The following is a 26,880-nucleotide window of genomic DNA, read 5'->3' as shown; positions in this document are numbered from 1 at the left end:
ATCACTTTCGCCCGGCATATCAGCGGTAAACTACATTTGCGTAGTAAGGTACGCAACCAACAACACCGGCTCATTACACTCCGCTGTGCGTGATCGTAATGTAGCGGCGCGTCAACCAACAGTGCCGGTAACATTGAACACCAGCGGCATTTCCGTACCTGCTGGAGTAATCGGGTGCGTCCGCCATCGCCTCTGTGCCTCTGATCAGTCCTCCCTTCGAAGCGTGGAATATACTCCGCAACTATGCCTGGAAATGTAGGAAGCCCAAGCTTACGCGTTATCCCGGCAGAGGTGAAGCCCCTCGCAGTCAACGTTGGCCCCTGCACTCCGTGTGCTAGCGCAGACACGGCGGGGCGCCCTGCGGCCGGAGACGGGATCCCATTTTCCAGTCGACATCGTGCTCAGGCAGCTTGAAACGCCGCGCCGGCCCTTCAGCAGGCGACCACGGTGGAAGCTCGGAGGAGGGAGACGATGCAGGCAGGCTACGTGTGCGACTTCGGCGAGGCAGTAGTAAGTGTAACTGCCGGCTGAGAATGCCGTACTGAGAAGCGTGCCAAGCCATTTTCTGCGGGCGGAAGATGCGCGACAAGGTGCTTTAAGTCTGACCTGCAACAGTGCGCCTTCCACACCCCGCTCGCTGTTGGGACCGGCCACTAGTCACCGAAAAGATCACGTTAGGCACGAGAAAAGCAGTGCGACTGTCCGGGAGGCACAGTACGAAACCGCGAACTGCTGACTGCTTTAGACCAGACTCAAGGGGACTGGACAACTGTTGTGTCTCTGCAGCAGAGTGACACTTTGGACACCTGAAACCGTTGAGCCTAGCACTTGCTAGGTGTATTTCAAACATTATCAGGCTCTACTGGCGCAGCCTGCCACCACAGGAGGCGTACTATAGAGGCGACAGAGTTCAACGTCCAATGATGTCGACAGTATGAAAAAAAAATAATTGGTCATAGACTACGTACCTCTGCCGCAACATTTCCTCGGATTAGCTATCCGGGGTCGCGCTGAACCAGAAAAGGTTACCCTGCTAGTGTATGCCCAAGTCGCCCTCGCCCTGGTGGCCCCAAGAAAGGTGGATGAAATAGTGCACAGAGGGAACGACCAGCGCACTCCACCTCCCCTAGCGCTACCGATTAATGCTTGAAGTCTATGGCCGTCCAGCCGCGACACCTGACAAGCTGCTTCGTACAGCGAACTCCCGCCTAGTTACGTCACCGATGCACCTCTAACTGCACACACGCGCGAGAGGGCATCGTTCCCTGATCATTTGCTCTCCGTGTTCACGGGAACAGGGAGCCGCCTACGTTATCCGTGTGCACTGCAACAGAAAGCAGTAGGCAAGCTCCTTGAAGAGGCGGGCAGGCAGCAAGGAAGCACACAAATAGCTTACACCCTGCTGTGTTATGCTGAGCTCTTTGCCTCCATACAAGCATTGAGGAGTTCCGTGCGACGGATCCCCCTCCGTGAGACCAGTACCGAATGGTGTACGTTGGCTTCCCCCGAAAAAAAAGTACAACGCCGTGCGGCCATTCAAACACTCCGATTAAAAAAGCTCTTCACCACCGAACTCCCGTTAGTTAGCCTGCTAGTAAAGATCGCCGTCTCTCACTCTGTTCTGTCGTTTCGGACTGCTAGACAGCGGAAGCGCTTCTGTCAGGTTTTCCGTCTTGTCATCCACCGGTCGCAATGCGAGGCTGCCCGAATTCCTCGGACCCTCAAAGATATCTCAGCCCGCATGCTCTCCACATTTATGCCCAGCTCATCCTACGGAATGATCAGTTGATACAATCGTCGAGCCTCTGCCTCTGCTCTCTTCGTGAACTCTTCGTGAGTTAGAGTCTCATCGTCAACGACAGGCTGCCCGACAGCAAGGCCGACTGGACTTCGGGCACATGTGCGAGCCTCTCCCACTGCCTGCTCCACCTGAGGAAATCCAAAGCAGCCCACAGAGAAGAAAACAAACTACCACGGCCGCAAACCGAGGTTGACGACCGAGGTCAGTAGCCAGGGAGACTGTGTCTCCATTGCAGCCCCCAGCCCAATCCTCGGCCACAATTCCTTGACCGGCAGAACGGGAATATTTCGAGACAGCCTACCACAGGGCTCCGAGCAGCACCACGTAAGTGACGGTGCCCACTCGTACGTTCTCTACCCGTCCCCTTCGCGCAGTACTAACCTGCTGGGGCGGTGGACAGATCGGCGCGGTGAAGAGAGCCATAGGAAAAAAGTGCGTTTTCCTGCCAGTGGCATGTCGGACTTTTTTCGAGAGAAGGCGAAACATCTGCACGGTTTTTACATCGAAGGCATCAGGCTGGCTAAAGCGCCCCTCGGCGTTCTGCCGATCACGTCCTCCGCTCGGAGCAACCCAGATAATGTTCTTCCCTGCTTCCAACAACTGCTGTAACGCAGCCATAGCTGTAACATTCTCGCGCTGACGACGATGGCGCTCCTCCGCAGGCAGCTGCGGGTTCGAGACGTGTTTCTTGGAGTGAACGCAAATCAGACTGCACGCCATCGAAAAGGGGGTCGAAAGGTGATCTTCCCTCACTCTGAGGAGCACAAAAGCATCAAGCAGAGCCTTCAGTCCAAGACAACGACGCGCCTTGGCTGACCAGTTGTCCCCCACACACCCTAGGTGCCCGTGACTCTGCAGCATCCGCGGAAAAAATCTGGTTATACATCAGGTACACGACTGCGTGTTTTCTGTCGTTTTTCCAAGGCCTGCAAAAAAGACACTCACCCTTCGGAGCCCGCCAGAGAACGACGCGGGACAATACAGGCCTCGGCCGACAGAGGAAACATGACGAGGCCTCAGGACAAGACGATTCACAAATGTCTTCCGAGCTGTTCAATACTTGATACAAACAAACGGATTCCGCACTAGCTTCCAGTGCTTTGTGACAGCGCTCACCGGCCACGCGCAGTCATGTTAACGGACACGCTTGACAAGGAGGAAAGAGTGTGGGGCGGAGCGCGGAGGTGGTCTGTGCGGGCAGTTTCGTTCGGAGACACGGCGAAGTACAGCACTCACGGGATACGCTTAAAGCTCGTGCACGGACTGTGCGTGTACTCTGGATCGAACAGCGTCAAACAGCCAACCGGGAGACCAGGCCTCACTTGTGTCCGGCGACAAAAACGATCTGCTCCCCGAGATCCTTTTCTCCCAAGTGCTCAAACACCAACTTGATGACCTGAGGATCGGGCTCTGTCTGGTGGTTCGACAAGAACACCACACTGTCTCCTGCTTCCAGCTTCTCCTTGATAAAGCCCAAGGGAGAGGACACGAGATTAGAGGGGGGTACTACAATTTTACTAGTAGAAAGATGAACGAGAGGTCGCCAGATCTTCTTAGACCATTCAGAGAAGTTGAATGGTGTCGTGATGGCTTCGTGAAAAGGGCGAAAGGGGTATCCCGCATAAATCCATGCGAGCTGCCAAATGCTCCTGAATAGCACCATACATGGATACTGCAGCGTCAGGGCATGGCAGAGACGGCGTGAAAACTTCTGCACTGAAGACAGGGACGTCCCTGGCGCTGTAACGCATAACGTGGAACACGCACTAGATGAACTAACTGTGAAGCAAAAGGTCCAAGCCTACTACTGCTGGCTGCCTTTTCAGCAGTACATAGTGAAATTTCCAGAAGTTGCCCACATGCAGGCAGAGCAGAAGGAACATTCAGGCCGCGGTCACCGCAGGTCTATTGCACCACCCTCTGGCACAAGCTATCTACTACGGTTGGACGCATGTTACGTTGCACCTAGAAGATGCGCAGCGAAGCTGAAAACCAGACATAGCTGCAAGTCCTCTCTCACGCCAGCATGTCGATGTATTCCTGGGCTGTCACAGTCCCGGAGTTGGCCACCTCCGCTGCGTATACGTCAGCGAAACCCAAGAAAATATCCCGATGCCTCTCCGTCAAAGGTGCGGTGCAAGTAGTGGCCGTCGGGCTTCCATCGGAGTCGAGGTTCTTTGAAGAAAGCAAGCAAGACGGAGGCGGAGTCACGATGTCATTTCTCAGGAGAGTTCTGAAGTGATCTCTTGCCGTTCTCAAGGCCTCGAAGCTGCGACTGTCGCGTAAAGGCAATGGAAGCAACCGTTCAGGGAAAGAGTAGGGTAGCCACGCCGGCACCTGACCAGAAGGTGTAGAATCCGAAACAACGGACGACGCCGGAGAAGCCGACGCCAAAGACGAAGGAGCCGAACTCAAGGAACGAACAAGGGCAGCATGGGAAAAAAGAGACGCAAACGAAGGAGACCGCTGCACAGCAGCGGCTTTGAAAGCGGCACGAGTAAGGTAGGAGGGCGAGGAACTGGAACAGGGCGCAGCTGCAGCGATAGAGAATGGACAGGAAGATACGCTTCCTGGGACACCGAACGGTCTCGAGCCAAGTCCGCTCCGCAAGAAACACGTTGCCGCGGAAGAGGCTGGCGCGGCACAAAAGGCTGTAGAGGCGGGAATCGCTGAGCTTTTCCTTGGAAGTGGCAAAACGCGTTTCCTGTAGCTTTGACTTAATCCGTTCATAGGACCGCGTATGCTAGGAGAACCGAAGCACGAAGTCGAGTCACAAGGAGGCTGCATGGAATGGTCCGAGAAAGAAAGGTACCTATCCTGTCTGACGGCGGCACGTAGCGTGGCCGCACACGTGCGTTCTCGTGCAGGAGAACAGGAACTCAGGATATCAAAGAAAGGAGCTTCAGGAAGCGGAGACAGAAAACCCTGAGGCTGCAGCGCCACCCTAACTCCCTGACGAGAACTGCGGACGGGGAAAGAGAACCGGGGCGAAACGCCAGAGGAGAAGGACCGCCTGGACGGCTTCAGACAGGACCGGTGGCTTGCCCAGTGAGAAGGGCAAACTTCACCGCCTACCCGGGCGGCGGGGCACCTGCAGGAAGAGGCCGAAGACAAGCCAGAATGTGGAACGCTTGCAGAAGTGTGAGGCCCCTTAACACCTTCAGCGAAGACGAGTACGCCCGTGAAACCGAGCAAACCGAAGCCCAGAGAGGGGTCGGGAGTGGCAGGAGGGCCGCCACGCGGTGGCGGGCGCTTGCCGAGCAGACAAACTGGTGTGTGGCATTCCCCGCTACTGTCGTACGCATCCGTAAAAAGTTTTATCCCGAAAGACAACGAGAACGCAAAGCAAGCGAAGGCATACAAGAAAGCAATGAAGTGCTTCCCCGGGATCAGAAAGCCCAAAGACATGGTTGGTCTCTTCGGCAACCCTCTCCGTCCATCCAGTTCTCGTGCAGAGCGTCGCACACGGTAGAGGCGTTGGGTTAGGGATGTCACAGAGTACCGTGAAGCCTCGGACTCCCAGCACGACTGAAGGCCCCATTCAAGGCAGCACCCGTGACCGCCCTCCACTGGTGCTTCCTTGACCGAAAGGCGAGCTTTCGACAATGTTGCAATCAACTGTTTCTCCGGCAGGCGTTGCTGGGACCGGCTAGATGCTCGAATGAACACAGAGGAGTCCAAGCTGCCCCCAGAGAAAGCCGAAAAGTGGGGCGCTCTTCTCACACGCACAGTGTTCCTTGGAATGCTGTGCTGCGACACGCATCGATGGGAAGGCACGGCAGACTGGCTGCAGGATAGGGCAACTGTGGCCTCTGTCGAAAGTGCCGCACTTGTCCACGCCATCTCGCAGTAGGTGGCTACGGATTGAGCTAGACAGAAATTCACGAACTGATGCGCTACCCGGTTCCTGTTCAGCGAAGCGCAGGAAATCGCAGCAGTTAATAACAGGCTGAGACTGGAGACCTGGAGGGTCCGTAGCTGGACGCCCGGTGTGCACACGTTTTGACTAGCGGAAACAAGAAAGAATATGGGGAAGTGGCGCTCTTCAGAGCACTATCATGATGCCGGCTACGCCGGCTTGTCCAAATCGGCGTGCCCTGTTCTGTACTCCCGCCACTTGTCGTGCCGCGACACTCCGCAAAAACAAGTACAAGGGTGACTCTGCAGACACGACCGCATGGCCATGTGTGGACAGGGAAGGAAAACGCTTTTTTTTTTGAGAATAGAGAGCATGCCTCGTCCCCGTCGAACGGTCTCTTTCACAGGAGCAGACAGCGCTGGTCCAGCGCACCTCCCGTTTTGTCAGATGTCGGTCCCGCCACGAAGAAAAAAGCCCCCCCTGAGTCTAGAACAGGAGGTCGTCGAATTGGCACCGTCTCGTACAATTTCATTGGTTCCCAACATGCGCAGAACGCAAGCAATGCGCCCACGCGCCTCCTCGGTAACCCACACACAAAGGGAAACAAATTTGATAGAAAGTCACCAGAATTTTCGACGGCCATCCCCGTCCTCTCACGCCGATGTGCTGAGGAAAAAAATCATTGTAACTCCTGGAGACACAGGACGGACAACGGTGGCGAGACAGGGACCATCTTCGGGCAGATGCAGCTCCAGGACAATCGGCAACCCCAGCGCCTGGGAGTGAATCACGTACAGTAAGGAAAAACGGCTTCGGAGGCATGCTTATGGTTGCATTTTTGAATGAAAGGTTTGGTTGACGAATGTGGGACTGCTACAGCCTGCCGAGAGTGACGGCCTGCATGCGCTTGGAAATTGCTTGATAAGCACGGAGCCTTGACAAAGGATCTTTCTCTTCGGTATAAAGTGATTCGACAAGAGGGCGAGTATCCTGGTGTTGTCCCTTGGCGTGATATGCCCTCAACTACGTAGTGGAGTGCAGAAACCAACTCAGTCCCGTCAACCTATGGGAGCCTGGTGTGCGCGTATTTCTATGAGACTCCGACGAACAGCTCGCAGCAGTTGCACAGGTGGCCGCTTGTAGTAGCTGTCCGTCATACGCGTCGTCCAGAGGGAGGAAAAATTTAGTGGTACAGCACAGTCCGACCGGTCCTGTACACGCGGGTGTATTAGGCGTTCGTTGTGTAATGAATGCTGTCACCGAACTGTAATGAGACAACCACCGCGCTGGGTTTCCCTTCCGGGCATCTGTCCTTTGTGACCATACGACGGGGATTCAGTAGCAAAAGGTTTAGAGATCCTTCAACTAAGAACTTGTTCCACCGCTCGCAGCGCCGCTCCGAGATCTCTACTACGGTGCTTATCTGGAGATGCCCGGCGTCAAGCCCGAGACAGGGTAACCGTCCTGTGTCTGTTTGAGCCGCCCTGAACTACAATACAGGACTGGGAAGGCGAAGGAATCCCTACTAGGGCTCTCCTTTGGTGCGGAATTGGGAAAAGGATTGGCGTCGCGCGAAGCAGATGAGCCACTAATTTGGTATGCGTTAGAAGTATTTTCGAGGTAAAGACATGGTGATGCCCGTTTTCCGAGTTAGCGAATGGTCAACGCCCGCAGGGTCGAGAGAAAAAAGGTGCGGCTGACACAACGAAGATGCCTCGGAGTCACGACTTCACTTCCCCGCTGCGTCTCTTCCTGTGCATTCATGCTTTCGTAGCGAACTCGGGTTTTCCCAGTGGAGTGCGTCCTCGGTAAGTGCAGACTAACCGACTACCAGCGGACACAACCGCATGGGCGAGCAACCCCGGCTTCTCACGGTGACGGAGATCCGCCTCTGCTCGGTCCTACTTTGTTCGGGCCTGACGCACCGACACGGACAGAAACTGCCCCTGACAGAGAAAGGCCTTCTCGGCTCCACCCGACAGGCTGACGCCCAAGAAAACAGCTTCAGGATCCATGCAGCCTGTCGCTCGCGGGCGCCCCAGACTGCTAATTCGTTGGCCCCCGCTTGGAAGACGCAAGGGCACTCATGCCGCTCGCACCCCTTGCACCCACTCAACGGAAACTTCAGGGTGATCGACTACCATCGTGACCAAACGTGCCTCCATCGCACGTGACATATTTTTACTTCGTCAGTTTGCCAGGGAAGCTACGTCACAATCCTCGAAGGATCTCCCCCAGTTCGGTGAAGCGCAACTTGGGGTGCTCTGCAACTGGCCTCCTTGAGAAAGGCAGACAGCTTTTTACACTTGGTTCAGGCATCTCGGCCTGCCACAACACTTCGTCTTCCAACACCCTCTAATTCACCAGCACCCGCCGTTTGTTGGACACTCTGTACCCCTGTTTCGAGAGCACAACTTGCACCGTTCACCAGCATGGTCTACGTAACGGAAGATAACAGTACGCAAAAAAGACTTCAGTGCTGGTTAGCGCCGCCACCAACTCTGAGACGGCTTCGCGCTAGTGCCTTCTTGGTAAGGCGGATGGTCTTCGCTTTACCACCCTCAACAGAGGGTTTCTCAACAGGCTTGTCCTCTTCACGTAGAATGACCTCGACGTGGCATGGCTGCGACATGTAGGGGCTGATGCGACCGTGAGCGCGGTACGTCCTACGTCGACCTTTCGGCGCTCTGTTTACTTGAATGTGCTCGATGACCAGATTGTCCACATCCAAGTTCTTCATCTGAGACATGAGGGCACCAGGGCACACAACCGCCAGCCTAGATCGCGTCTCGGACGAGACAGACGACACGCCAAGTGCGAATCTGGTGTATGCTAGGTGCGCTCTCCCCATATTTGCAACTGCAGCTGAAGACCAAGCGATCAACTCCCAAGAGCTACACATTCCTGCAGCAAGCACTGGGCCCTGGACGGCTAGGCCGCCTGCAACCAGCACTGACTGTAACCGGGTACATCTGCCTTCATGACTGCCATCCGCTGCGGGCAAGATCCTATCACCCAACACACCCCTCGTCTCACTCAGACTACAGAATGCTGAAGGAGCACCTCCGCAGCCAGGAAGTAGAAGTGACAGACACACCTCGGCATTGGACTCGGCGTTTCTGAGGAGATCCAAAATGAACTTGCAGGACTTCACGGGCCATCGGCCTTGAGTCATCTTGAACTCCTTTGCCTGGGCCTTTCGGCCGATGCAGCCAGTGAACTTTCTGAATGGAATACACCGCTTTCTTTCGAGAACGTCTTCCAGATACTTCTTCGCGGCCGACAGTTTCATGGGGTTCCCCTTCTTATCCTTCTTGATTGCCTGGACTGTCTCATACGTGTTCTGCACCGCAGAGGCCAGTCAATTACACGTACATCATGAGAAAGTTCACAGTGCTTCAACCTCGGGCAGAAAAACCGTGACACACGACGGTCCCTGTGCGCATGGCGGCACCCGGTCGTCACTGATTGCAAAGCGTCGGCTTACAGAGTATCATACCACATGGAGCACGCTTGTCACTTGCAATACTCGTGTCAACCCGGCCTCACAGCCCGAAGTGCTTCCGGTTAGAGCGGCACTGCAGCACGTAGTGAAAAACGTAGAAAAACATCGAAACCACCTACGTGGCACACCTATCTGCCGCAGCGTGCTCAGGCGACATCCTTGCATGCACCAAGGCTCACCTTGAAGTGAACACGTAAGTCCTGGCCAAATGCCTTGCAGCCTGCGACCAGCAAATCAAAGCAGACAAACCAACGAAAATGACTGCAAGTCAGACACACGATCTTGGGGTGCTAGACCCCCCAGGACGTCCGCTGAACGCGTAGACGACCATTTGTGCAGTAGCAATCCCCAGCCTGCCAGACGCAGAGAGGTCATGCCCAGGTTTCGTCATTACAGCGCATACAGCACAAAAGAAAAGTGAAAAGTTGACGGGAAATCCGTGCTCGGCTTCCATGCACAGATTACTCAGATGTCCCTCCCCCCCTCCTGTCGCCTTTGCCCGCCTGAAAACAACAAACGTGATGGATCTCTGAGCGACCACTCAAGCAAGATGTCGGTAGAACACCTTTTCCCTCGTCCGTGCCCGTTTATCGTCAACACAGGTCTGCCGCAGATTCTGCGATTCCATAGCCACGGCTCCTCTCTTTGCGTGGGGAGGCCACGCTATCAAAGTAAAGACACCCCGGGCGAAAGCTCGGCGGGATTCGCTCACATTTGTTTTCGTTGGAGGGTTCCTTCGAGTACTTCACCATCTTGAAAAGCACACGCCAAGAATCGAGGGCAGCCGGTGAAACAAAGCAAGAAGAGGAATGTGGTTCCTGAAGGGGCAGCAGCAGTCTACTGTACTCTCGCCCCCTAGGCCGGGAGTGCTGGTTCAACCCCACTGCCGCGGCCACGCCACATGGTACGCTACCTGCTCCTTCCTGGAAACAACGCATGCAACTAACTGGATGCAGGTGTAGCCAGTTTTCCTTCAGCTACTGTTTCCCTCTACTCGAGTGAGACGCGCCAAGGCATTCGAAAACCAGAACACTTCTCAAACCGCAAACATGCCGTTACACTTCTGTCCGGCAAAGATAAAGTGGTCTACGAGGGATCTGAAGTCCGTTACCGCTGCAAGCGTGAAAACCCAGCTCACAAACACTTTTGACGACCGCCTTCCTGCACAGAGCAACTAACTCTTTTCTTTCCTTCAACGTCAACTAGCTCTGGATGGAGTGAGACCTGGCAGGCACCATCTGCGACACAACTTGCACGCCCACGTCCCGCTCGGACTGAGTCTCTCTCCGCCGCCCGAGATGCTGCGCGCCGAATCGCTAAAACCGTGGCAGTTGTTATTGTAATAACGGGGGAAGCTCAAAAGTTTTCTGAAACTGTACGAGGGGTAAAATGCGCGCGTTTTTTTTTGCGGTTTTGGTAGCGCCCGGGACTTGTTCTGGACTGCCGTCTCAACTGGAGCAACTAGGCTTGGCTGTGCACTGTACATGGGCAAGCGACAAGTGCTCGTCACTCCACGGCCTTGCACGATTTAAGCGAGAAACGCTTTTCTGCTTGTACGCGCGCGCTGCAGTCCAAAGTGCCAGTCGGAGTTGACCGCCCGCAGCCGCCTTGTAGCGACCCGCGACCACCGCAAAGTAGCATCAAAAGTAGTACAGCAAAACAGCGTCGTCGCTACTTAGCTAGTGCGCGGCCAACTCGTCCCCGACAGGGTCCCGTGGCGCCCGTGACCGACCTCGGTTTGCCTGGTTCATTACTCGGTGTGCTGTTGGGAGGACCGCTGGCTACGACGGGTCCGGCAAGTCGCATTGGAGGGTTCTCGGGGAGTGTCGTCTATATGCGGAAAACAGAAAACGAACTACGTAAGTCTTGGCCCCGCCGCTATACGCTACGCCTTTCGAGCAAGCGCACGATGCTTGGCTCTGTGTCGCGCGCGGACACCGATCGACCCGGAAGACGCAGGACCCGCACGGGCCTAGCAGGCAACGGACACACCACATAGCGGGACCGCACTGAAGCTGGAGACTGTCCCAACGGGAATCAGTAACCCGCTGACGCCTTCTGTGGTACTCCCTTTCTCGAAGAGAAAGAGCACGTCTGGATGCCACAACGCTGTTGACAAAAGCCATTGGACGCTGGCCGCTAGACCATTATTCAGCTGCATAGGATGCCTTCCGCTCGACCCGTTCAGCACACCCCACTTGGCCCGTAGAGGGCATCGTTACGTGTGTCGCGACCAAGATACCAGATAGGCGAAGGCTGTCTCATTTTGCTGCGCCCTTCACCGTCTATTGCGCCTTAGTTATTCTGCGTGCCGAATAGCGGGTCCACACCCGATGCGGGCGCGGGTGAGCCATGGGCATGAGCACGGTTGCGCTAGCCACACAACCGTGCTCATGCCCATTGCGGAATCACTTCCCAGTCTTCACACTTGAAGAGGAAAACGCCTCTTCATGTCAGGTGTTTTGTTGAGCCGACGGTGGTTTGTCCTGCGCCTTCTCTCGTCGGTTGGGGAGTCAAATTTGGGACTGCGAAGACTATCAGAAACAACTAAAGGCAACGTTTTTGTTTGAAAACACATCAGGTGCGACTTCCCGCTTCTTCGTGGGGTCTTGCGCTGGCCTGTATGGGTGCAAGTATGGCGCGAGCCTTTATGTGCACTTTTTTCCCCTCTCCCACGGTTCTCGCACTGGCACTGGTTTTGTCAGTCTTGTCGTCTTGCCAGTGACTGTTGACACCTAGCTTGCCAACAAACTGCAGTGGTTCATTTTTTGCATGCCCAGGGATCAAGCACGGCTCGGATACTATATACCTTGCAGAATTCTTACGCGGGTCAGGTGTGCGTTCAGACCTTTTTTTTCCGGTTGGCCACGCCCGACTGCTTGCGTGTTTGGCGCAGCTTGTTTGTTCACCGCTGTCATGTTATTGATTTGTCGTCACGACTCAGCACGTCGAAGTTACCTGTCCGAATTCCACTGGTGTGCTCTCCCACTGCCACACTTTGCTTCCTTCCTGAGCGCTGCCGCGGCCATGGATCTGCCGTGTGTTTCCGCTTCGTCGAATTGTCCCCCTCCCCGCCCTTCTGTTGCAGTCGCGCTCAAGTCTTCTGTATGCACAGGTGGCAGCCCCGTGTCTGCCTTGGATTCGCTTCGAGACTGTCCTCCACAACCGTCCTTTGACGAGACTCCTTGCCACACGGGTTCCGGGAATCCTTTACATGCTCCCGCCGATGAGTCGCTGGGGACCTTGAGGTCGCGATCTTCTCGCAGACCGCCTTCAGATGCCTCCCCACTGTTTTCCGTACGCCACTCCGCTCCACTCCTGCTTTCGCGTTCTGCGCCAGCTTGGTTGCCGTCCGATCTTTCTGGATCTCGTCCCACTGCTCTACGTCCATGTAAGGACTGGGGGCAAGGACAAACTCAAATGACGGAAGGACAGCGACACCCGCTGGCTTCGGGGTGCTCGGCAGGCGTCCCCTGCCTCCCGTCTGCGTCTCTGTTTGTTCTCTACACTTTCCCAGAGGAACTGGATGGGCTTCTTTTCGACCCTACCGTCCAAACTCCCTCCCGTCAGCCGTGTTCGCTGCCGCCGCCTCCCCCTTATTCTCTATCAGATCCTGTTACTAGGCCTGTGGTTCGTGATGGCCGGAGGGTAGCCATCCTTAATGGAGATGGCGCCTCGGAACCGAGCCACCCGATCGGAGAAGAAGCGCCTCGTTATCGGCCGGGGCAGCGGCACGTGACCTCATTGCCTTCAGATACGCCTCCTGTGTCTTCAAATAACAATACAGACCTGAGAAAGACCCCATCGGGCGCTTGTGACCCGGGACCCTCGTTTATCCACAACAGCAGTACTCACCCGTCTTTTCCTTCTTCATCTGTGTCCGACTCGGGTGGCCAGCCGATCCAGTGCAGTTCAGTTATTCTTCTTTCGAGATGGACTCGGTATGCAGATGTAGTTGCCGCGTTCAAATCAAAAGATGGCGCACCTCCTCTACACGTTAAGTCTCCACAGCACAATGCTCGACTTGCACCGTCAGCTGGAGAGAAGTACCTCGGCTCGTCCGTGCAATCGAAACTCACTGCCCAGCCTTGTATGTCGTTCCATGGCCCAGGCCTGTCTCCTCCGTTTCCCCCTTCAGACGGCGTCACTGACATCACCGCTTCAGGTCATTTACTTCCACGGCATAGTTCTGCTGATCCGCACTTGCCCATGTACACTGACCCTACCATGGCTACTACCGCACAGCCTCCACGGCCACTTGGAACCATCATGCAAAGTCTTGATCGTCTTTGTCCGGCTGAGTTGATCCTGCTGGCTAGTCGCCTACAGACTCGCTTGCCAGTTGCTGTCCGAGCTGTGCTCGCGGACGATTATGGTAAGTCAGGAAGAGACAGGGCGGTGACATCGAGACAGTGGGATTCACTGTCATCCGGGGAACTTCTCTCTATGAACACACAAGCGAATGGAGAGCCTTTGCCAGCATATGAACAGCGTATCGGCACTCAGAACCGAGGTGCCAAAGACGGTACTGCGAGAGTTTCAAATTTGAAGATGCATCAAACGGTACAAAATTCTTTTTCCCTCGTCAGCCGCGAGCCTCCGCCACCTGATTTGGGTGTGTTCGCACACCCAGTGGCACCTGCTGGCCTTCCGTTTGGGGACATCTCAGGACAACAAAGTATTCTTCACGAAGGAGGGGCTTTCTCCGGGCCAGCGACTCTCTTGCATAAAACAAACCAACACCCCAAAGAGAACTTCGGACAGAAACCACTGGAAGAAGATGAGCTTGTGGCGGATGCGATGGAGGAGCTTGAACGGCAGCTTGTCCACCTGCAACTTCGAACAGAGGCATCACCTTCCCCCTTGCGGCCTCGTAGTTCGCGTAGTTCACCTCTAGGTCCGCCGTCTTGTTTCCCCGCTGCTTGCCAGCCAGGCGATCACCTTCATCGTGTTACTGGGGGAAAATTCGGTATGCAGCAGCCAAGCGGGCCGGCGCGCGTGACGTCGTCGTCTAGTAGCCCCATTCCAATTCCACTGCCGCCTCCTCCTATGCCTGCTTTGGTTCCTCCGAACTTGTCTCCGGGGTTACTATCTCCGCCACCCGCGCCACTGGGGCTTCCTGCAGTGGTGCCTTTGCCCCCAGGAAGGCGAGAAGTAGGCGGATGCATGTTCACCGGTGCTTGGTATATGCAGTCGCAATCAGACACGCGTGGTGTTGCGTGTGAGGCGGACAGCCTAGCCATTGGAATGTCGTTTGGGCACAGACAAGGTCTTCCTTCTGCACTGCCAGGGGTACAACGGCCGGAGGAACGGGAAAGCATGTCTCGTGAAGAATCGGGGGGTGGAAAGAGTGAAAACTCTGACTTTTCTTCAAGTGTGCTTCCTGGGGCAGCAGACGACACAGTTGATGAGCTGAAGCTCATGCAATCGGTGGGCCTTCCCACTCAGTTTGGCCGGGCGCCACGTAAGAAGAAAGAAGGGAGCAGAGACTCTCGTAGAAAGAAGAGAAGCGACAACAGCACCAACTGTGGACCGAATGATATGGCGACAGTATATGGAGTAGGCGCACAGTCAGCATACTGTGGTAACGCGTTTCTACCATCTGGGTCGGGAGGTGAGGCTCATAGTGTTTTCACAGGAGCAACAGTCGTCGAACAGACTTCGCGGACGGCCTTGACACTCACTGACGTTACAAAGCCTCATCCGTGTGATGGCTTTTTCCAGAGAAGGCGAAGGCGGGGGGATGGCCAGTGTGGGTGCGGAGAAATGGCTGACATGTTACTGGAAGATACTCCTGTCGAAATGGAAGGAGACGAGAGGAAAACAGAGTGTGATCATACATATGTTGGGCAGGGGCAGCGGAATGCACTAGGTCCTACGCCTAGTGCCTCGTACGACCAGGTTGGGAATGGTATGGCGTCGTCTTATTATCGTCTAAGGTATGAGCTGTTTCATAATTACGATGACGGGATCCTCTTCGATGAAAACGCCTGGTATGAGACAACTCTAGAGTCTATTGCGGGTTATCTAGCGACAGAGCTCCGTCGGGTGGCAGTACGGTCAAAGAACGCTCAATATGAGCAGCTCCAAGGCGCTTCCGTGTGTAAGTCTTCCATAACTAGTCAACTACCACCAGAGTGTCGCCCTTCAGCCGGGGTTGTTAGCTTGGGGACCCGGCCTGGGGTGAACGCAGGATTAAGCACGGATGCTCCTAAGGCGGCCCCACTCCAAGATTACGCAGACCACCATTCCTTGGAGGTTACAGTTGATGCACAAAAAGCAACAGTTGAGAATGAGGACCTTACCACTGTCTCACCCGTCAGCGTTAGGAATCCACGCACAAAGGCGATGGCTCCTTCAGGAGACTTGCCGGGACTCCACTCACATCCGAAATACACAAGCCATGGAGGGGAAACCGGTGTCCTGTCTGGTGGGCGACGTGAGAATATTGGCGAGATGGAGACTCTAGCGCAGCGGAGTAGCGTTTCATTCTCTACTCCTAGAGGCGGGCTTCCAGACAAACCTCTTTATGCGATGGACGGGTGCTGTGGTGCGGGTGGAAATTTGATTCAGTTCGCGCGCTACTTTGATGCTTGTATCGGTGTTGACTGCGATCTTGTCAAGGTCGCTATTTGCAAGCACAATGCGTCAGTCTGTGGGGTGGCCGACAAAGTGTACGTACATCACAATACATTGGCTGGCTGGCTCTTTGAAAGGCAGAAGGCTCGACAGAAGGCAAGACAGTCAACAGGCGAGAATCCGCTTTCTCCTCTACTTCCTTCGCGTCCGCCTTCCCCAATTTTCCCTAGTGCCTCGAAACAAAGAAGGTTCACGGGTGAAGCGAGCGCAGGGAGTCAGCTGTGCTGGTGTTCTCCCGAGTTCTCCCATCTCAAGTGCAGATTTTGTCGAGCTCTGCCTCCTGGAGGCGAGTTGCCCTTATGCTGGGGAAAGGAGAGCACAAGGGCATCAGTGTCCGCTTCCCGTGGACAACAGGAGAAGTTAGCAGATAGTGTGGTCCTCCCTGGGGGACATCTTCGCGTGGCTCCTGCTGAAGTGTTCTCTCGCCCTTCCGCATGTCGCCTGCCAACCTTCGTCCCCACGGCTCTTCCGACAATGTTGAGCCCTCTGGCTTCTTCCTTAAAGTCCAGCGAGTCTCTAACCGCCGACATATCATGGTGTTTTATGTCGCCCCCCTGGAGCGGCCCTACCTACTCAGGCCGGCGCGCTTTTCACTCTCAGCTTTTCTCTATTTCAGGCTGCCGGAATGGCGGAGGTGGCGTTGGGTCTGCTCACATTCCCTCCTTAGTGAAAACTGCTGCAAGGTAAGCTGGTTTTGTGATTACCACCAGCTCAGAGAAGACGAGCGGTGCCAGAATGCGGACAGGCCCTTGTTGTACGTAGCGGCTGTGTTGTGTTCAGCAGCTTTTAAGTAGATCTCGAGATTGTAAGCTCAGCTCGGAAGCCACTTCGCAATCATCCGTGATAGTCCGTCCCCCTAGCGCTTCCTCATGAGCTCACATGTGTATACAGTTGAAAGTGAGGGTGAACCCCCGCAACCGGTCACGCCGACTTCTTCTTTGCGAACCTCAATAGAGATCGGCAACCGGGGGATGCGGGGTTCGTGGAGCACGTCTTTTCAGTACGGCTGGGACTGTCTACACCGCAGCATGTGTACAATTTTCTTCTTCTGAGGGCTCTGCCATCGGCCTTAAGTAGAGACGATAGACAGAGGTCCTGTGTTGCCAGCTCGACAAACGGTTGGTCGCCGTCCTTGCCGTTGCGAGTCCCGCGATTTAGGACGGGCTCGTAGTGCGTGCGCTCTTGCAGAACTGAGACAGAGACTGTGGCGTTTTCGTCTTGAGTTGAGTGAGGGGTCTACAAATGTGCTCTAGGCTGTGGAATTTCGATGACAACAACAACTGATTCGGGTGGCACTCCCTCCCTGTTTTGTCTATTCATTTATCCTACTTTACGATCATATCCGTGCATTCTCAGGATTGCACCCAACGTCTGTTTGTACCTGCCGCGTTCTACGAATGTCCATGAGCTCGCTGCATTAGCCGTTGCCCTAGGCTTCCCTCTTCTTGAGGTTGAAGTCCTTTACTCGCACTTCATCGATCCAGCTGGGGGAAGGAACCAAAAGCCTACCCTTTTTCCTAAGGTAACCTGTCTACGGCTTGCATCTTTGCAGCCTTATTCTTCGACGCGTTGCCGACATCCATGTTTATATACGTCAGACGTACATACGTCTACCACGGTTTGATCCAAGCCCACTTGTGGGTTTCGGAAGTCACTCTGAGGGTGGCTGACAGCACACCCAGCTTTACCATAGACGGTAGATGCAGAGACTACGGGCCGGTGGAACCGTGAATTGAGTAGTACTTCATTTGGTGTGATAGAGTTTCTGATTCGAAATTTTCATCCCTGTGAGGGAACGTCCGTGAACGCATCTTTCGTTATTTTATTTCTCTTTTCACATAGGTTTTGAGGCAATAGCCAGGAGAGGAGACTGGATGAACGGAGGACAGCCCCCTGTGGTCTCAAAAGAAACAGCAGGCTCGGATGTGCCCGAGTGTCTCACTTTTTGTAGCTCCTAGTTGGGGGAAGAGAGACACGAAGTGTAGGAGTAGAGCTGCGAATAAGGGGGGGGGATCTACGAACATGTTTTGTGTTCATATAGGATGTACGGAAGCTCTTGTTTCCGCCATCAAGTGAAACCGCTCCTAAGTCTGCTGGAACTGCATAGTGTTTGATTACGCACGGCTAAGTGCACGTGGTCGTCTCTGACCTAGAGGGCGAACCTCGTGCTGTGTACGTCGCCTGTCAGAGCTTGGAAAAAGATCAAGTAGAGAGTTCGGGGCGAGTATGAGAGAGACTCACATGAAGGCTGGTACGATAACCAACGGATACATACAGTAGTGCACTCTTGTTCGTTCAGGCGGTAATCGCTTACTTTGTACGAGACGTGGCCGCTTGGATATCGACGCGGGGTCTCCCAGCGGGAAAGTCTTCAGGAAAGGATACAGTTTTGATTCGCGGCGCCGACAGTGGCAAGGCGAATGGTTCCTCGAATGAAGAGATCGCGGGAGATCCAACAAAGGTCTCCCTTTCAGCTCGCGCTCCTCCTGATGGCATTGTAAACCGGCACGAGATGGAAAACTTTTCAGTGAAGTTTCCGAAGAAACACGAAGACGGGCAGCAGTTCTCGACCCAGAGTAGTACTCCGGGCGGGCATTACGTGACATTTCGAGATGGTCCCGACGGTTCGACGCGCAAGCCTGCTTTCGGGATGTGGCCTCTCGAGGTGTACATGCACCAGGAGAAAGAGCTGAGTGATGATCGTGCGAGCCACGGAGCCAGCAGAGGACGGCAGAATTCATCCGAGGATCTCAACGAAGATGGGTTGTCTTATGAATGTCGTCAGAAGTCTGAACCGCACTCATCTCCTGCACGCGGGTCGTTGTCAGAACAGAATCACCGAAGGCAATCGGTTGATTCGCCAGGTGATGCCGATATAAGCGCCGGAGTGGTGAGGAGGAAGCACGGGCAAATTCAAGACGACGGCTGCATGAAGAATTTGAGTCTCTTCTGGTCAGCTGTAGCTCGAGCGATTGATGCTGCACTTCGCACTCCGTTGGTTGAAGCTACCGCAGACAATATGGGCCCCAGGAAGCTTAGACCCGGTAACGTGGAGACAGTCGACATGGAGAATGGGACTCCTGCGGCGGGGCCGAAATCTGGGTCGGGAAGAAGTCGGACGTACACAGAGGTACTCAAAAGCGACTTGGGCAGAAGAGAAACCGGTAATGGAGGCTCTCATGCAAAGGTAGAAGCCTCAAAGGGTGGCGCTGAAGAAAGAGGTGATCTGAACACGGGCCAGGGTAAAACAACGACACAACGGAACAACGTTCTCAATGCATGTCACACACAGCACATTGACGTAGCTGCTTTGCTTCGGTCTGGCGCTCTCAGCCTCGAGGAAGTTCTGGCCGCACTCGCGATGACAGAAGAAGAAATTCCCAACAAGGGCTTATTAAACGCCAGGTCTACATTTCGCCGATGCCTTTCCACTCTTATGCGCCGCGACTAGCTTAGACACGAGGAGAGTTCTCAATATGTGTCTTGACGCTGACCCTTTTCCCCAGTCAACAACTGCTCACTGTCAGGGGGGGGTGTGGTCCTTCACCGAATTCCTGTATTACAGTTGATAGGTTAAGTTGAAAGTCATTATTTCCCCTTGAAGTCGGAAGCCAAGGGGGTACTTTATCAAAAGCCTTCTGAGTCATCCGAGGCTCTGTTTGCGACTGTCTCTACTCTCCCCAGCGCTATAGTTGTCAGTATAGTGAGAGTGGTGCGGTCGTTCTTCGTTGGGGAATATTCTTGTACACAATTTCGCCCTTGAGTCTCCATTCCTTACAATTTGTTTCTTTTTGCCATTCAAAGCTCGACCCCCCAGCTGAAGTGCGATTGGGTGAGTTGGCTTAGGAGGGCAGGTGCTTCACAGGGAAAGGGGGCACATGCGATTCCGTCATCGTGATGTGGTGCTGAGTTCTTGTGTTCAAAATTACACACGCGACCAGGTTGAGAGTAAAGAGGCCTGAGGCTCACCAGTCGCTTCAGTGGATTCAACTTCGAGGGGTTTTTGTGGTTAGTGTCAGCAATCTGAAGTTGAGCGGCTGCGCTCTGGGCCCTCAATCGCGCCGGACGGGGCCCGTGTTCGGGGGTTCTCCCGCCAACTTTTTTCTTAGGCCGAAAGCCCAGCTATCGGTGAAGGAGCTCATTGACTGTGTGAATACGGAGCGGCCGGAGTACGGTGGCGTCCAAGTTATGCCATCAAACCATAGGAGCAGTTCCCTGTTGGACGGTTTGCAGGTATTTGGCCATAACGCTGAACTGTACGTGGAAGTCTTCGGTACATTGTCTCAAGAACACGTTATGGGTGAGCGTGCGCGTGTACGGTAGACGCTGCAAGAGGCTCGGCCGCCATTGTCAATGCATGTGTCGTATTTCCGAACCCTTGCCAAAGACGAGTGTCATTTTAGACGGTCTCCTTCGCGCTCCTCGGCGCCGTCTGTAGGCGGCCCGCAGACGTTTTTTGCACGCAACGCTCCACCGTTCTCAAGTTGTTTTGTCCACTTCTGTTCGTCGAAGCGCGGAAGACGGAACGAAAGTGAAGAATCGAGTGGAGAGGTGAAAGCCTCTGTAAAGTTGCTGGACTGCACGTGCCATGAAGCAGCGCGACCGAAAAAGGAAAGATACACGTACGGAGCATCTCGAGGACAAAGGCAACAGCGGCGGCGTTTGCCTAACTGAAGCATACCTTGGGAACGAGGCCGGGGAATCGCTGACTCCCTACTACAGAAAAAAACGCGAGGAAGGTGGCTACGTGGGTACAACGGGCCGGCTGCCACGAGCTACAGAGAACTTGGTGACCTCGTCCTGATACAGATTCACTTCGGACCGCGGGGTATAACGCATAGTGAAGTCGGAGAGCGCCGTCACTACTCTCTCAAACGTTTGCCGGTCCAGGGTGATTATCATTACGAATGATCAGAAAGTTTCCAAGCTCTCCTACAGCGAAAGTACTTGCCGGCGCCTTCATCTCAATTCGCGTGCGGGAGAAGGCATGAGACTACTTGTCAGCCCTGCGACAATGGTGGTGTCGTACAAGGCCAAGCCGTTAAACCCTTCGATTGAACACCTCACTTACGGCGTACTGCACTCGTTTACTTTGCTCCCTTCTCCATACCATAGCGGCTGCTGGATACAGTGTAGCGTCGACTCCGCACAATAGTCTCGTGCCTTCTCCCGCACGACGATTTCAGCGGAGGTGAAGTACTCCCGTTGTACGTGCGGTTTGTGCGTAGTGAGCGAATCGCGACCTATTTCGAAAACGCTGCGCGGCTGAGACCCGTCGCGATCTGCTCCCTATACGCGAACCGCATGTATCTCGAGTTAGACCAATCCACACTCACCCCCCTCACTACATGGGAATCCATGTGCTGGCTACCCATCACCATCAGCCGTGCTTCGCCTGCTTACTTGCGAGTGACGCGTGTCCTACTACCCGGCCTGCACACCCCCTCAGGCCACTCGCTTCCCAGGAGCCCAAAAGCAGTTGTGAGTTCTACAAACAGGATCACCCGGGACGACTCCTTCGGCCTCGTTTGCGCCTGACGTTGGAGTCTGACCTCTCCCCGCAGAACTGAAGACTGATGCCTGAAGGTGAGGTCAGACTCCATCAGCCCTCAGTTCTGCTCGGCGCTGACAACCTCGTCGCAACCCCTCTTTGGGAGAGTTCTGCTTTCGACGACCGCCGTACGACCTCTTGCCCCGCTGGGTGCATGTAATCCGTCAATCACGGCGCAGCAGGTCCGTTGGCTGTTTTTTGGCCACCACCCCGCTAGTACAATCCTGCCGCCATCGATATACAAGCCTTCTACGAGTCAACAAATATTTTGAAAGTCAACTTTGTTGTTATTTATGTGCACTCCGTTGTTGGAGCCAGCGAATACCGACTCGCTCTCACTCTTGTCCCTGCGGCCACTCGCGACCTTGTCGACCGCATCCACCTGCGAACTTTTTGGCCCGTTCCCAGTAGTGTTCTCGATGGATAGGTTTCTGGGCCAGGTGGCATCACACCTGTTTTACGGCGAGCCATCCCCCGCCAGGCAGTCTGCTTTCGATACTGCGTCCGGCGGATCTTTCCAAGACAATCCGTCAATCTGGGCAACTTTTCGGGACTTGTGTGGGTACCCATTTTTACTAACGACCGGAGACTTTCCGGACAAAAGGGGAGCTGCGAACGGCAGCGCAGCCAGTGCCGAAATAGGCTGAAGACGGCCGTTGTCACTTTGTTCCAATTTTATTCCGTGCTTTTGTCAACGACGTCCCGGTTTTCTTCCGTGCTTTTGTGAACGAGAAACGTTGCTGTGCAGCTCAGTAGCAGACTTTGAGGCCTCAGTCTTAGGGGACCCTGTCTGACCGCATCATGCACGCTCTTCACCATCAACTGCTCTGTCACGACCGCTTTGTCGTTACGTTTGTCTCCCGTCTGCTGGCACCTCCAGCGGTGGACACTCACTCGCCAGCCCACCACGTCCCGCTCACTTCCCTCTGCTGCGCCTATGTGGAAACAGGCGATCCGTTCACCTGGAATGTATCTGTCCACTAAGTTGTACTTTTCGTATCACGGTTCCGGAGATCGCAGTGAGCATTCACACATTCCCTGTTGTGTCTCATCTCGCACCTTGTTCCCATTGTACCCTGACTTCTGGGACACTGGTATGCAACGCAGGCGCTGCTGTTACCCCTCGATTGGTCACCTGCGGAGCTGGACCGTCATCTTGTACACCCATCAACGATAAGTGTGTACGGCCCGCAGGCTGGCCTGATGCACGCTCTTCTTTCTTCAGCCTGTTCAACGTCTCGACATGATCCTTCCGTTACTAGCCGGTGCGACTTCCCTTCGCCGGATAGTGGTGCGGATAGTTTGTAACGGGACGCGTGTCTGCTACACGGGTACGGCTGCCTCGGCGGTTAGCGCTTCTGAACAGACTAAATGGCTCCGTTTCTTTTTTGAGAGACTTTCTGGCAGTAACAGAAGGCTTTTCCCGAAGCCAGAAAAAATCCACGCCTGTTACTGCCGAAACGCCCTAGCCGTGAGCACAGCCAATTGCTTACTCAACACGCGAAACCTTTCAGAATCGGTCAACACACAACAGCAGTTTTGTCACGGAGAAGGGTCACTTCTCCTGAGACTGCCCGTCACTTAACCTGCCTTCACTACACGCTTACCATTCCAAAAATGTGTGGCGACCCCGAACCGTACACTTACTTCCGCAGCGGTGGTTGGAGATCCTGGACTTACTTGCGCTGTTGATCCGGCAATCAATGGTCCTCGCAAACTTACTTGGCTTTCTCCTGCGTCAAGTGACTGTTTAACTTGCTTGGATTTTCTTCTCACCTGCGCCCCCCGCTCTCTCCTCTTGATGTTGCAGTTATCTCCTTAGTGTCTACAGCTATCATGGTCTGAAATCCAATGAAATCTCGCAACTGCCGCAAGAGAAGCGTAGGTCTCTTCTGATTTCGGAAGTGCTGAGAACTATATGCGTTCTATCAGTGTCGACCGGGACAGTCGACCGTGCAAGACAGTCTTCTCACTTCCGACTGCATTCGTTTCGCTTACAGACTACGGAAACGGTCGAAGAAAAAGGGATACTCTACTCAAGCATCTGGTCAGTCCCTTCATTCTTACACAAACCTTGGAATTTCTGCGACAGATATTCGATGCCGTGCTCCCTCCAACGAAAATGTGTAGAGTTCTTTCTTGTGCAGTCGGGAACAGAGACCGTTACCTCTGTACAGAGATGAGATAACTCTGAACCAGCTGCGAGCGCTTCGTACAGACTGCTAGGACAGCCGCCCCCAGAAACTAAAGAAGACAAGAGTCGGGAGCAAGCACACACAGAAGAACAGATCTCCACGCGAAGAATCATTTGCACGTCGCCACCCTAACTGTCGCGTATGTTAGAACGAGTTAAAAAAAGAAGGGGTGCGTTGCAACATCCTGCGACTGCTGCGCCGCGAGACGTGGCATGCGTATGAAGTGTCTGTATTACACGGCCCAGACACTACAAGCCAACAACAAACTCTGTCGGTAGAACAGCCACAGGGCTTTCTAAGCTCTATAGTAGTGCCGTCACTCATTCCGTTTCCTCCCCACCCTTTTAGCTGCATCGCAGGGGCCACGAGGCTACTGCTACTTTCACTGATGCCTTCTTCAAACACCCGTCTCACCACTTAATCGCTCGAATCTCCCGACAAGATCTGCTGCTGTTCTATTACTCCCTGAGTAATCATTGAACACAAGTGAGCCGCAGACTGCAGCCGCACCGCGACCAGGTTCTCACAACCACTGCCACCGGACGGCTCAGCCACACACGACCTTTGGGATAGGCCAGCCAGTCACTCACCGGCGCGTGTTTATACGCCCACATATCCGAGGCCCCGATGGACACGCGCTGTTGACTTAGATAGGGAAGACACGCGAAAACGACAGCATGCAACAGAGGACAACGATGTCGAAAAAGACTCAGAAAGCAGAAAGATTTGCAGAGGTGAGGGTGTCCTAAGTAAACTGGTCTTACACAGCAGTCCACGCGGTCATCGTCTTCTCTCTCTGCTGCGACTTCGTCCTCGACCAGGACTCCTGTGCGCAGAAAGCACCAAAATGAGACCACGAAAAACCACAAAGAAACACGTAACAATCCTTTCTGAATCCCTCTCCACCTGCTTTCATGATCAAGGCACTAGAAGCACAGAAGAATGCAGACACCAGCGGACCAACTGCGGAGGGACAGAGAGGGGAGGGCGACCTTCTTTTCTTTCCCTCGAAAGTCCCCTCAGTTTGCCGGGTTCCTTACTACATTCCAGCAACAAACACACCTTCCATGCTACTGTCCTTCGTATTACTCTGAGGGTTTGAGCGCTCCCGTACAGTGCGCGAAGTTGTTGACCGACTGGCCACGACAACAGCTCGATGGAGGGAAAAGAGCAACTTTCCGAATGACTGCACATACGCCACAAGTACTGGGCCATCTGCATAAAAGATGAACGACATAACTGAGGAGATTACAGACACGCGAAAGAGCAGTAAGAAAAAAAAGCGGAGAGAACCCGGAACTCCCCCACTGGGCGGCTTACCTCTTTCTCTCCCTCCTCTCTCTGCTTCTACTACGGCCGCGGTCCCTGTCCCTGTCTCTTTCTCTCCGTCGTTCTTCATCTCGACGTTTCTTCTCCATGAGCTCTGCCGGATCTGGAGGTGAAGGCAACGGTGGCAAAAGAGAAAGTTGTAAATGGCCGGCTGTCATAGGAGGCTTCTTCGGCTTTGTGTTCGTACCCCTAGGCTTTCCTCTTCCACCTCCCAATCTGCGTGGGAGCCATCCTGGTACAGTCCGCGCACGTTCGACATCCACGAGTACCCGACGGCCGTCAATTTTCTTTCCATCAGCGTTCTTGTAGGCCTCCTTCATATCTTTGTCATTCTCGAATTCAATGAATCCGTATCCTCTAGGCTTCCCATTACGGTCGTATATCAGACGAATCCGCTTGATCGAACCATACTGTTCAAATTCACGCTTCAGTTTCTTCTCTGTTGTATCGTAGCTGATTCCACCAACAAACAGGGTACGGAAAGGATCGCCTGTCAATTTCTTGTCTTCCTTAGGATTATACTGCTTGATCAGCTCCTTCTGCTTCGATAAATGAGCTAGCAATCTTTCACGCTTCTGTCGAAGACTTCGCTGCTTGGGGGTTTCATAAGGCACCGGCGGCGGAGGAGGGCCGCTTTCAAATTTGTTGACAAAATCCGCCAAACCTGTATAACCTCTGGTGGACTTCTTTTTGAATGCTGGAAGAGGCTCTAGAGGAGGACGCGCCTGAAATAGGGCAAGAATGTGAGGAGGCATGCCAATTGCCGCCATTTTCTCTTCTCCTTTACAAGAGGGACACGGAGTTCTTCACACAGAAAGGCATGGGACACTCAGCAGCGCGAAGTCACAAGAGAAGACAGAAAACAAGCGAGCAACAGGACGCTGCCAGGCTTGAACTGAAGTCGAAGATAAAACTGTTGAGCACCGTGTGGTAAGGAAGAGCCTCAAGGACAAACATAAGATTCAGGCTTCGTAAGCGGTGGGCTAAACAAGCCCGACGAAAAATGAAGTCTCCTACTACGGAATCTGCTCCTCAAAAATCATGGTTACGGACAGCCAGACAATCGTATAAAAGAGAAGGAAGTCAGGTCAGGAGAAGTCATGCGTCTGTCCAGTGAAAACAACGACCATTTCACGAGGATCCGAAGTGTGTAGATGGGAAAAAACACCGTCGGGTGTCCCCGGTCTGCGCTGTACGCAACCACTTCTTTCGGCTTATACGCGGGAAAAACCCTAGTCCGTAGAAGGCTGCTCGGCTCCTATTCCATTAGAACAGATCTTTCAAACAGAAAGATGCTTGTCGCTCGTTCTTGTTGAAAGTGACCCATGCGAAGTTGTTCTCGGCAAGTCAATCAGCCCCACAGTGAAGACAGACGGGCGGGGGGGGCGAAGAAGGGAACCGAAGGACCGCGGGCTGTACACGACGTTCACTACTGCCGGCGAAGACAGTTCAGGGAATGGCAGCAATCGCCCCCAGTTACCGTACCAATGTTATCTCTGTGTTCTCGGAGCTCTTTCAGCACGCAGCATAAGTACCAACGGGAAGGCACCTCACAGGCATCCGGAATCTTAGTGTGAGGCACTCGCGCATATAACTTAGGAACGCGTACGTTCAAATTTCATTCACGCGTATCCCGGCGCACCCGGCGATGATTGCGCTCGCTTCGCATCGCAGGCATTATACCAGCCGTCCATTCTGTCCAGGATCATCTTGGAAGAGGGACAAGATGGAGACTGATTTAGTTACCAAAGAATCTTACGGTGAAAGCACGCGAGTTTCGCCTTTGCTACTGCTCTGAATTGCCCCAGTGCACGCGAGCCGCCTGTATTCCCTGCTTCACACCCGACGACTTCAGTGCAGTCGATTCGAGAGGGGAGCCCTTAACACAGCGTACACTGTTCCTAAGCCTTCAAATTCACGGGTAATCATATGAAGATAAACCAACTATATTGTAGGTGACAGGTAGACACCGTCCGGCGTCTTTCAGCTAAGCATGTAACA

The 26,880-nt window shown here is 54.1% G+C and overlaps 5 protein-coding genes across 5 annotated transcripts; 2 read left to right on the top strand and 3 right to left on the bottom strand.

Annotated features, from left to right (window-relative positions):
• Positions 1–959: 959 nt before the first annotated feature.
• Positions 960–6,662, bottom strand: CSUI_006992 (acyltransferase domain-containing protein). The gene is made up of 4 exons (XM_068067142.1): positions 3,822–6,662; positions 3,124–3,450; positions 2,183–2,555; positions 960–1,929 (listed from the first exon to the last, which is right to left on the bottom strand). The coding sequence occupies exons 1-4, from the start codon at positions 5,642–5,644 to the stop codon at positions 1,771–1,773; spliced, it is 2,682 nt and encodes an 893-aa protein (XP_067920886.1). The 5' UTR covers positions 5,645–6,662; the 3' UTR covers positions 960–1,770.
• A 1,471-nt stretch (positions 6,663–8,133) lies between these two features.
• On the bottom strand, positions 8,134–10,088 carry CSUI_006991 (ribosomal protein rpl17; the record flags this gene model as incomplete). The annotated part of the gene is made up of 4 exons (XM_068067141.1): positions 9,878–10,088; positions 9,345–9,385; positions 8,758–9,003; positions 8,134–8,400 (listed from the first exon to the last, which is right to left on the bottom strand). The coding sequence occupies exons 1-4, from the start codon at positions 9,915–9,917 to the stop codon at positions 8,134–8,136; spliced, it is 594 nt and encodes a 197-aa protein (XP_067920885.1). The 5' UTR covers positions 9,918–10,088.
• A 112-nt stretch (positions 10,089–10,200) lies between these two features.
• On the top strand, positions 10,201–10,910 carry CSUI_006990 (uncharacterized protein). The gene has a single exon (XM_068067140.1). The coding sequence runs from the start codon at positions 10,555–10,557 to the stop codon at positions 10,756–10,758; it is 204 nt and encodes a 67-aa protein (XP_067920884.1). The 5' UTR covers positions 10,201–10,554; the 3' UTR covers positions 10,759–10,910.
• Positions 10,911–11,567: 657 nt separating this feature from the next.
• Positions 11,568–20,945, top strand: CSUI_006989 (rna cap guanine-n2 methyltransferase). Its single transcript, XM_068067139.1, has 3 exons — positions 11,568–16,487; positions 17,161–17,326; positions 18,104–20,945. The coding sequence occupies exons 1-3, from the start codon at positions 11,938–11,940 to the stop codon at positions 19,253–19,255; spliced, it is 5,868 nt and encodes a 1,955-aa protein (XP_067920883.1). The 5' UTR covers positions 11,568–11,937; the 3' UTR covers positions 19,256–20,945.
• Positions 18,012–26,184, bottom strand: CSUI_006988 (rna recognition motif-containing protein). The gene is made up of 3 exons (XM_068067138.1): positions 24,871–26,184; positions 19,774–24,376; positions 18,012–19,030 (listed from the first exon to the last, which is right to left on the bottom strand). The coding sequence occupies exons 1-2, from the start codon at positions 25,647–25,649 to the stop codon at positions 24,331–24,333; spliced, it is 825 nt and encodes a 274-aa protein (XP_067920882.1). The 5' UTR covers positions 25,650–26,184; the 3' UTR covers positions 18,012–19,030; positions 19,774–24,330.
• Positions 26,185–26,880: the final 696 nt, after the last annotated feature.

Source organism: Cystoisospora suis, assembly GCF_002600585.1.
Source record: "Cystoisospora suis strain Wien I chromosome Unknown contig_3605, whole genome shotgun sequence".
Taxonomy (NCBI): Eukaryota; Apicomplexa; class Conoidasida; order Eucoccidiorida; family Sarcocystidae; genus Cystoisospora; species Cystoisospora suis.
Note: the sequence above shows the minus strand (reverse complement) of the source record. Positions and strands in the feature narration are given on the sequence as shown.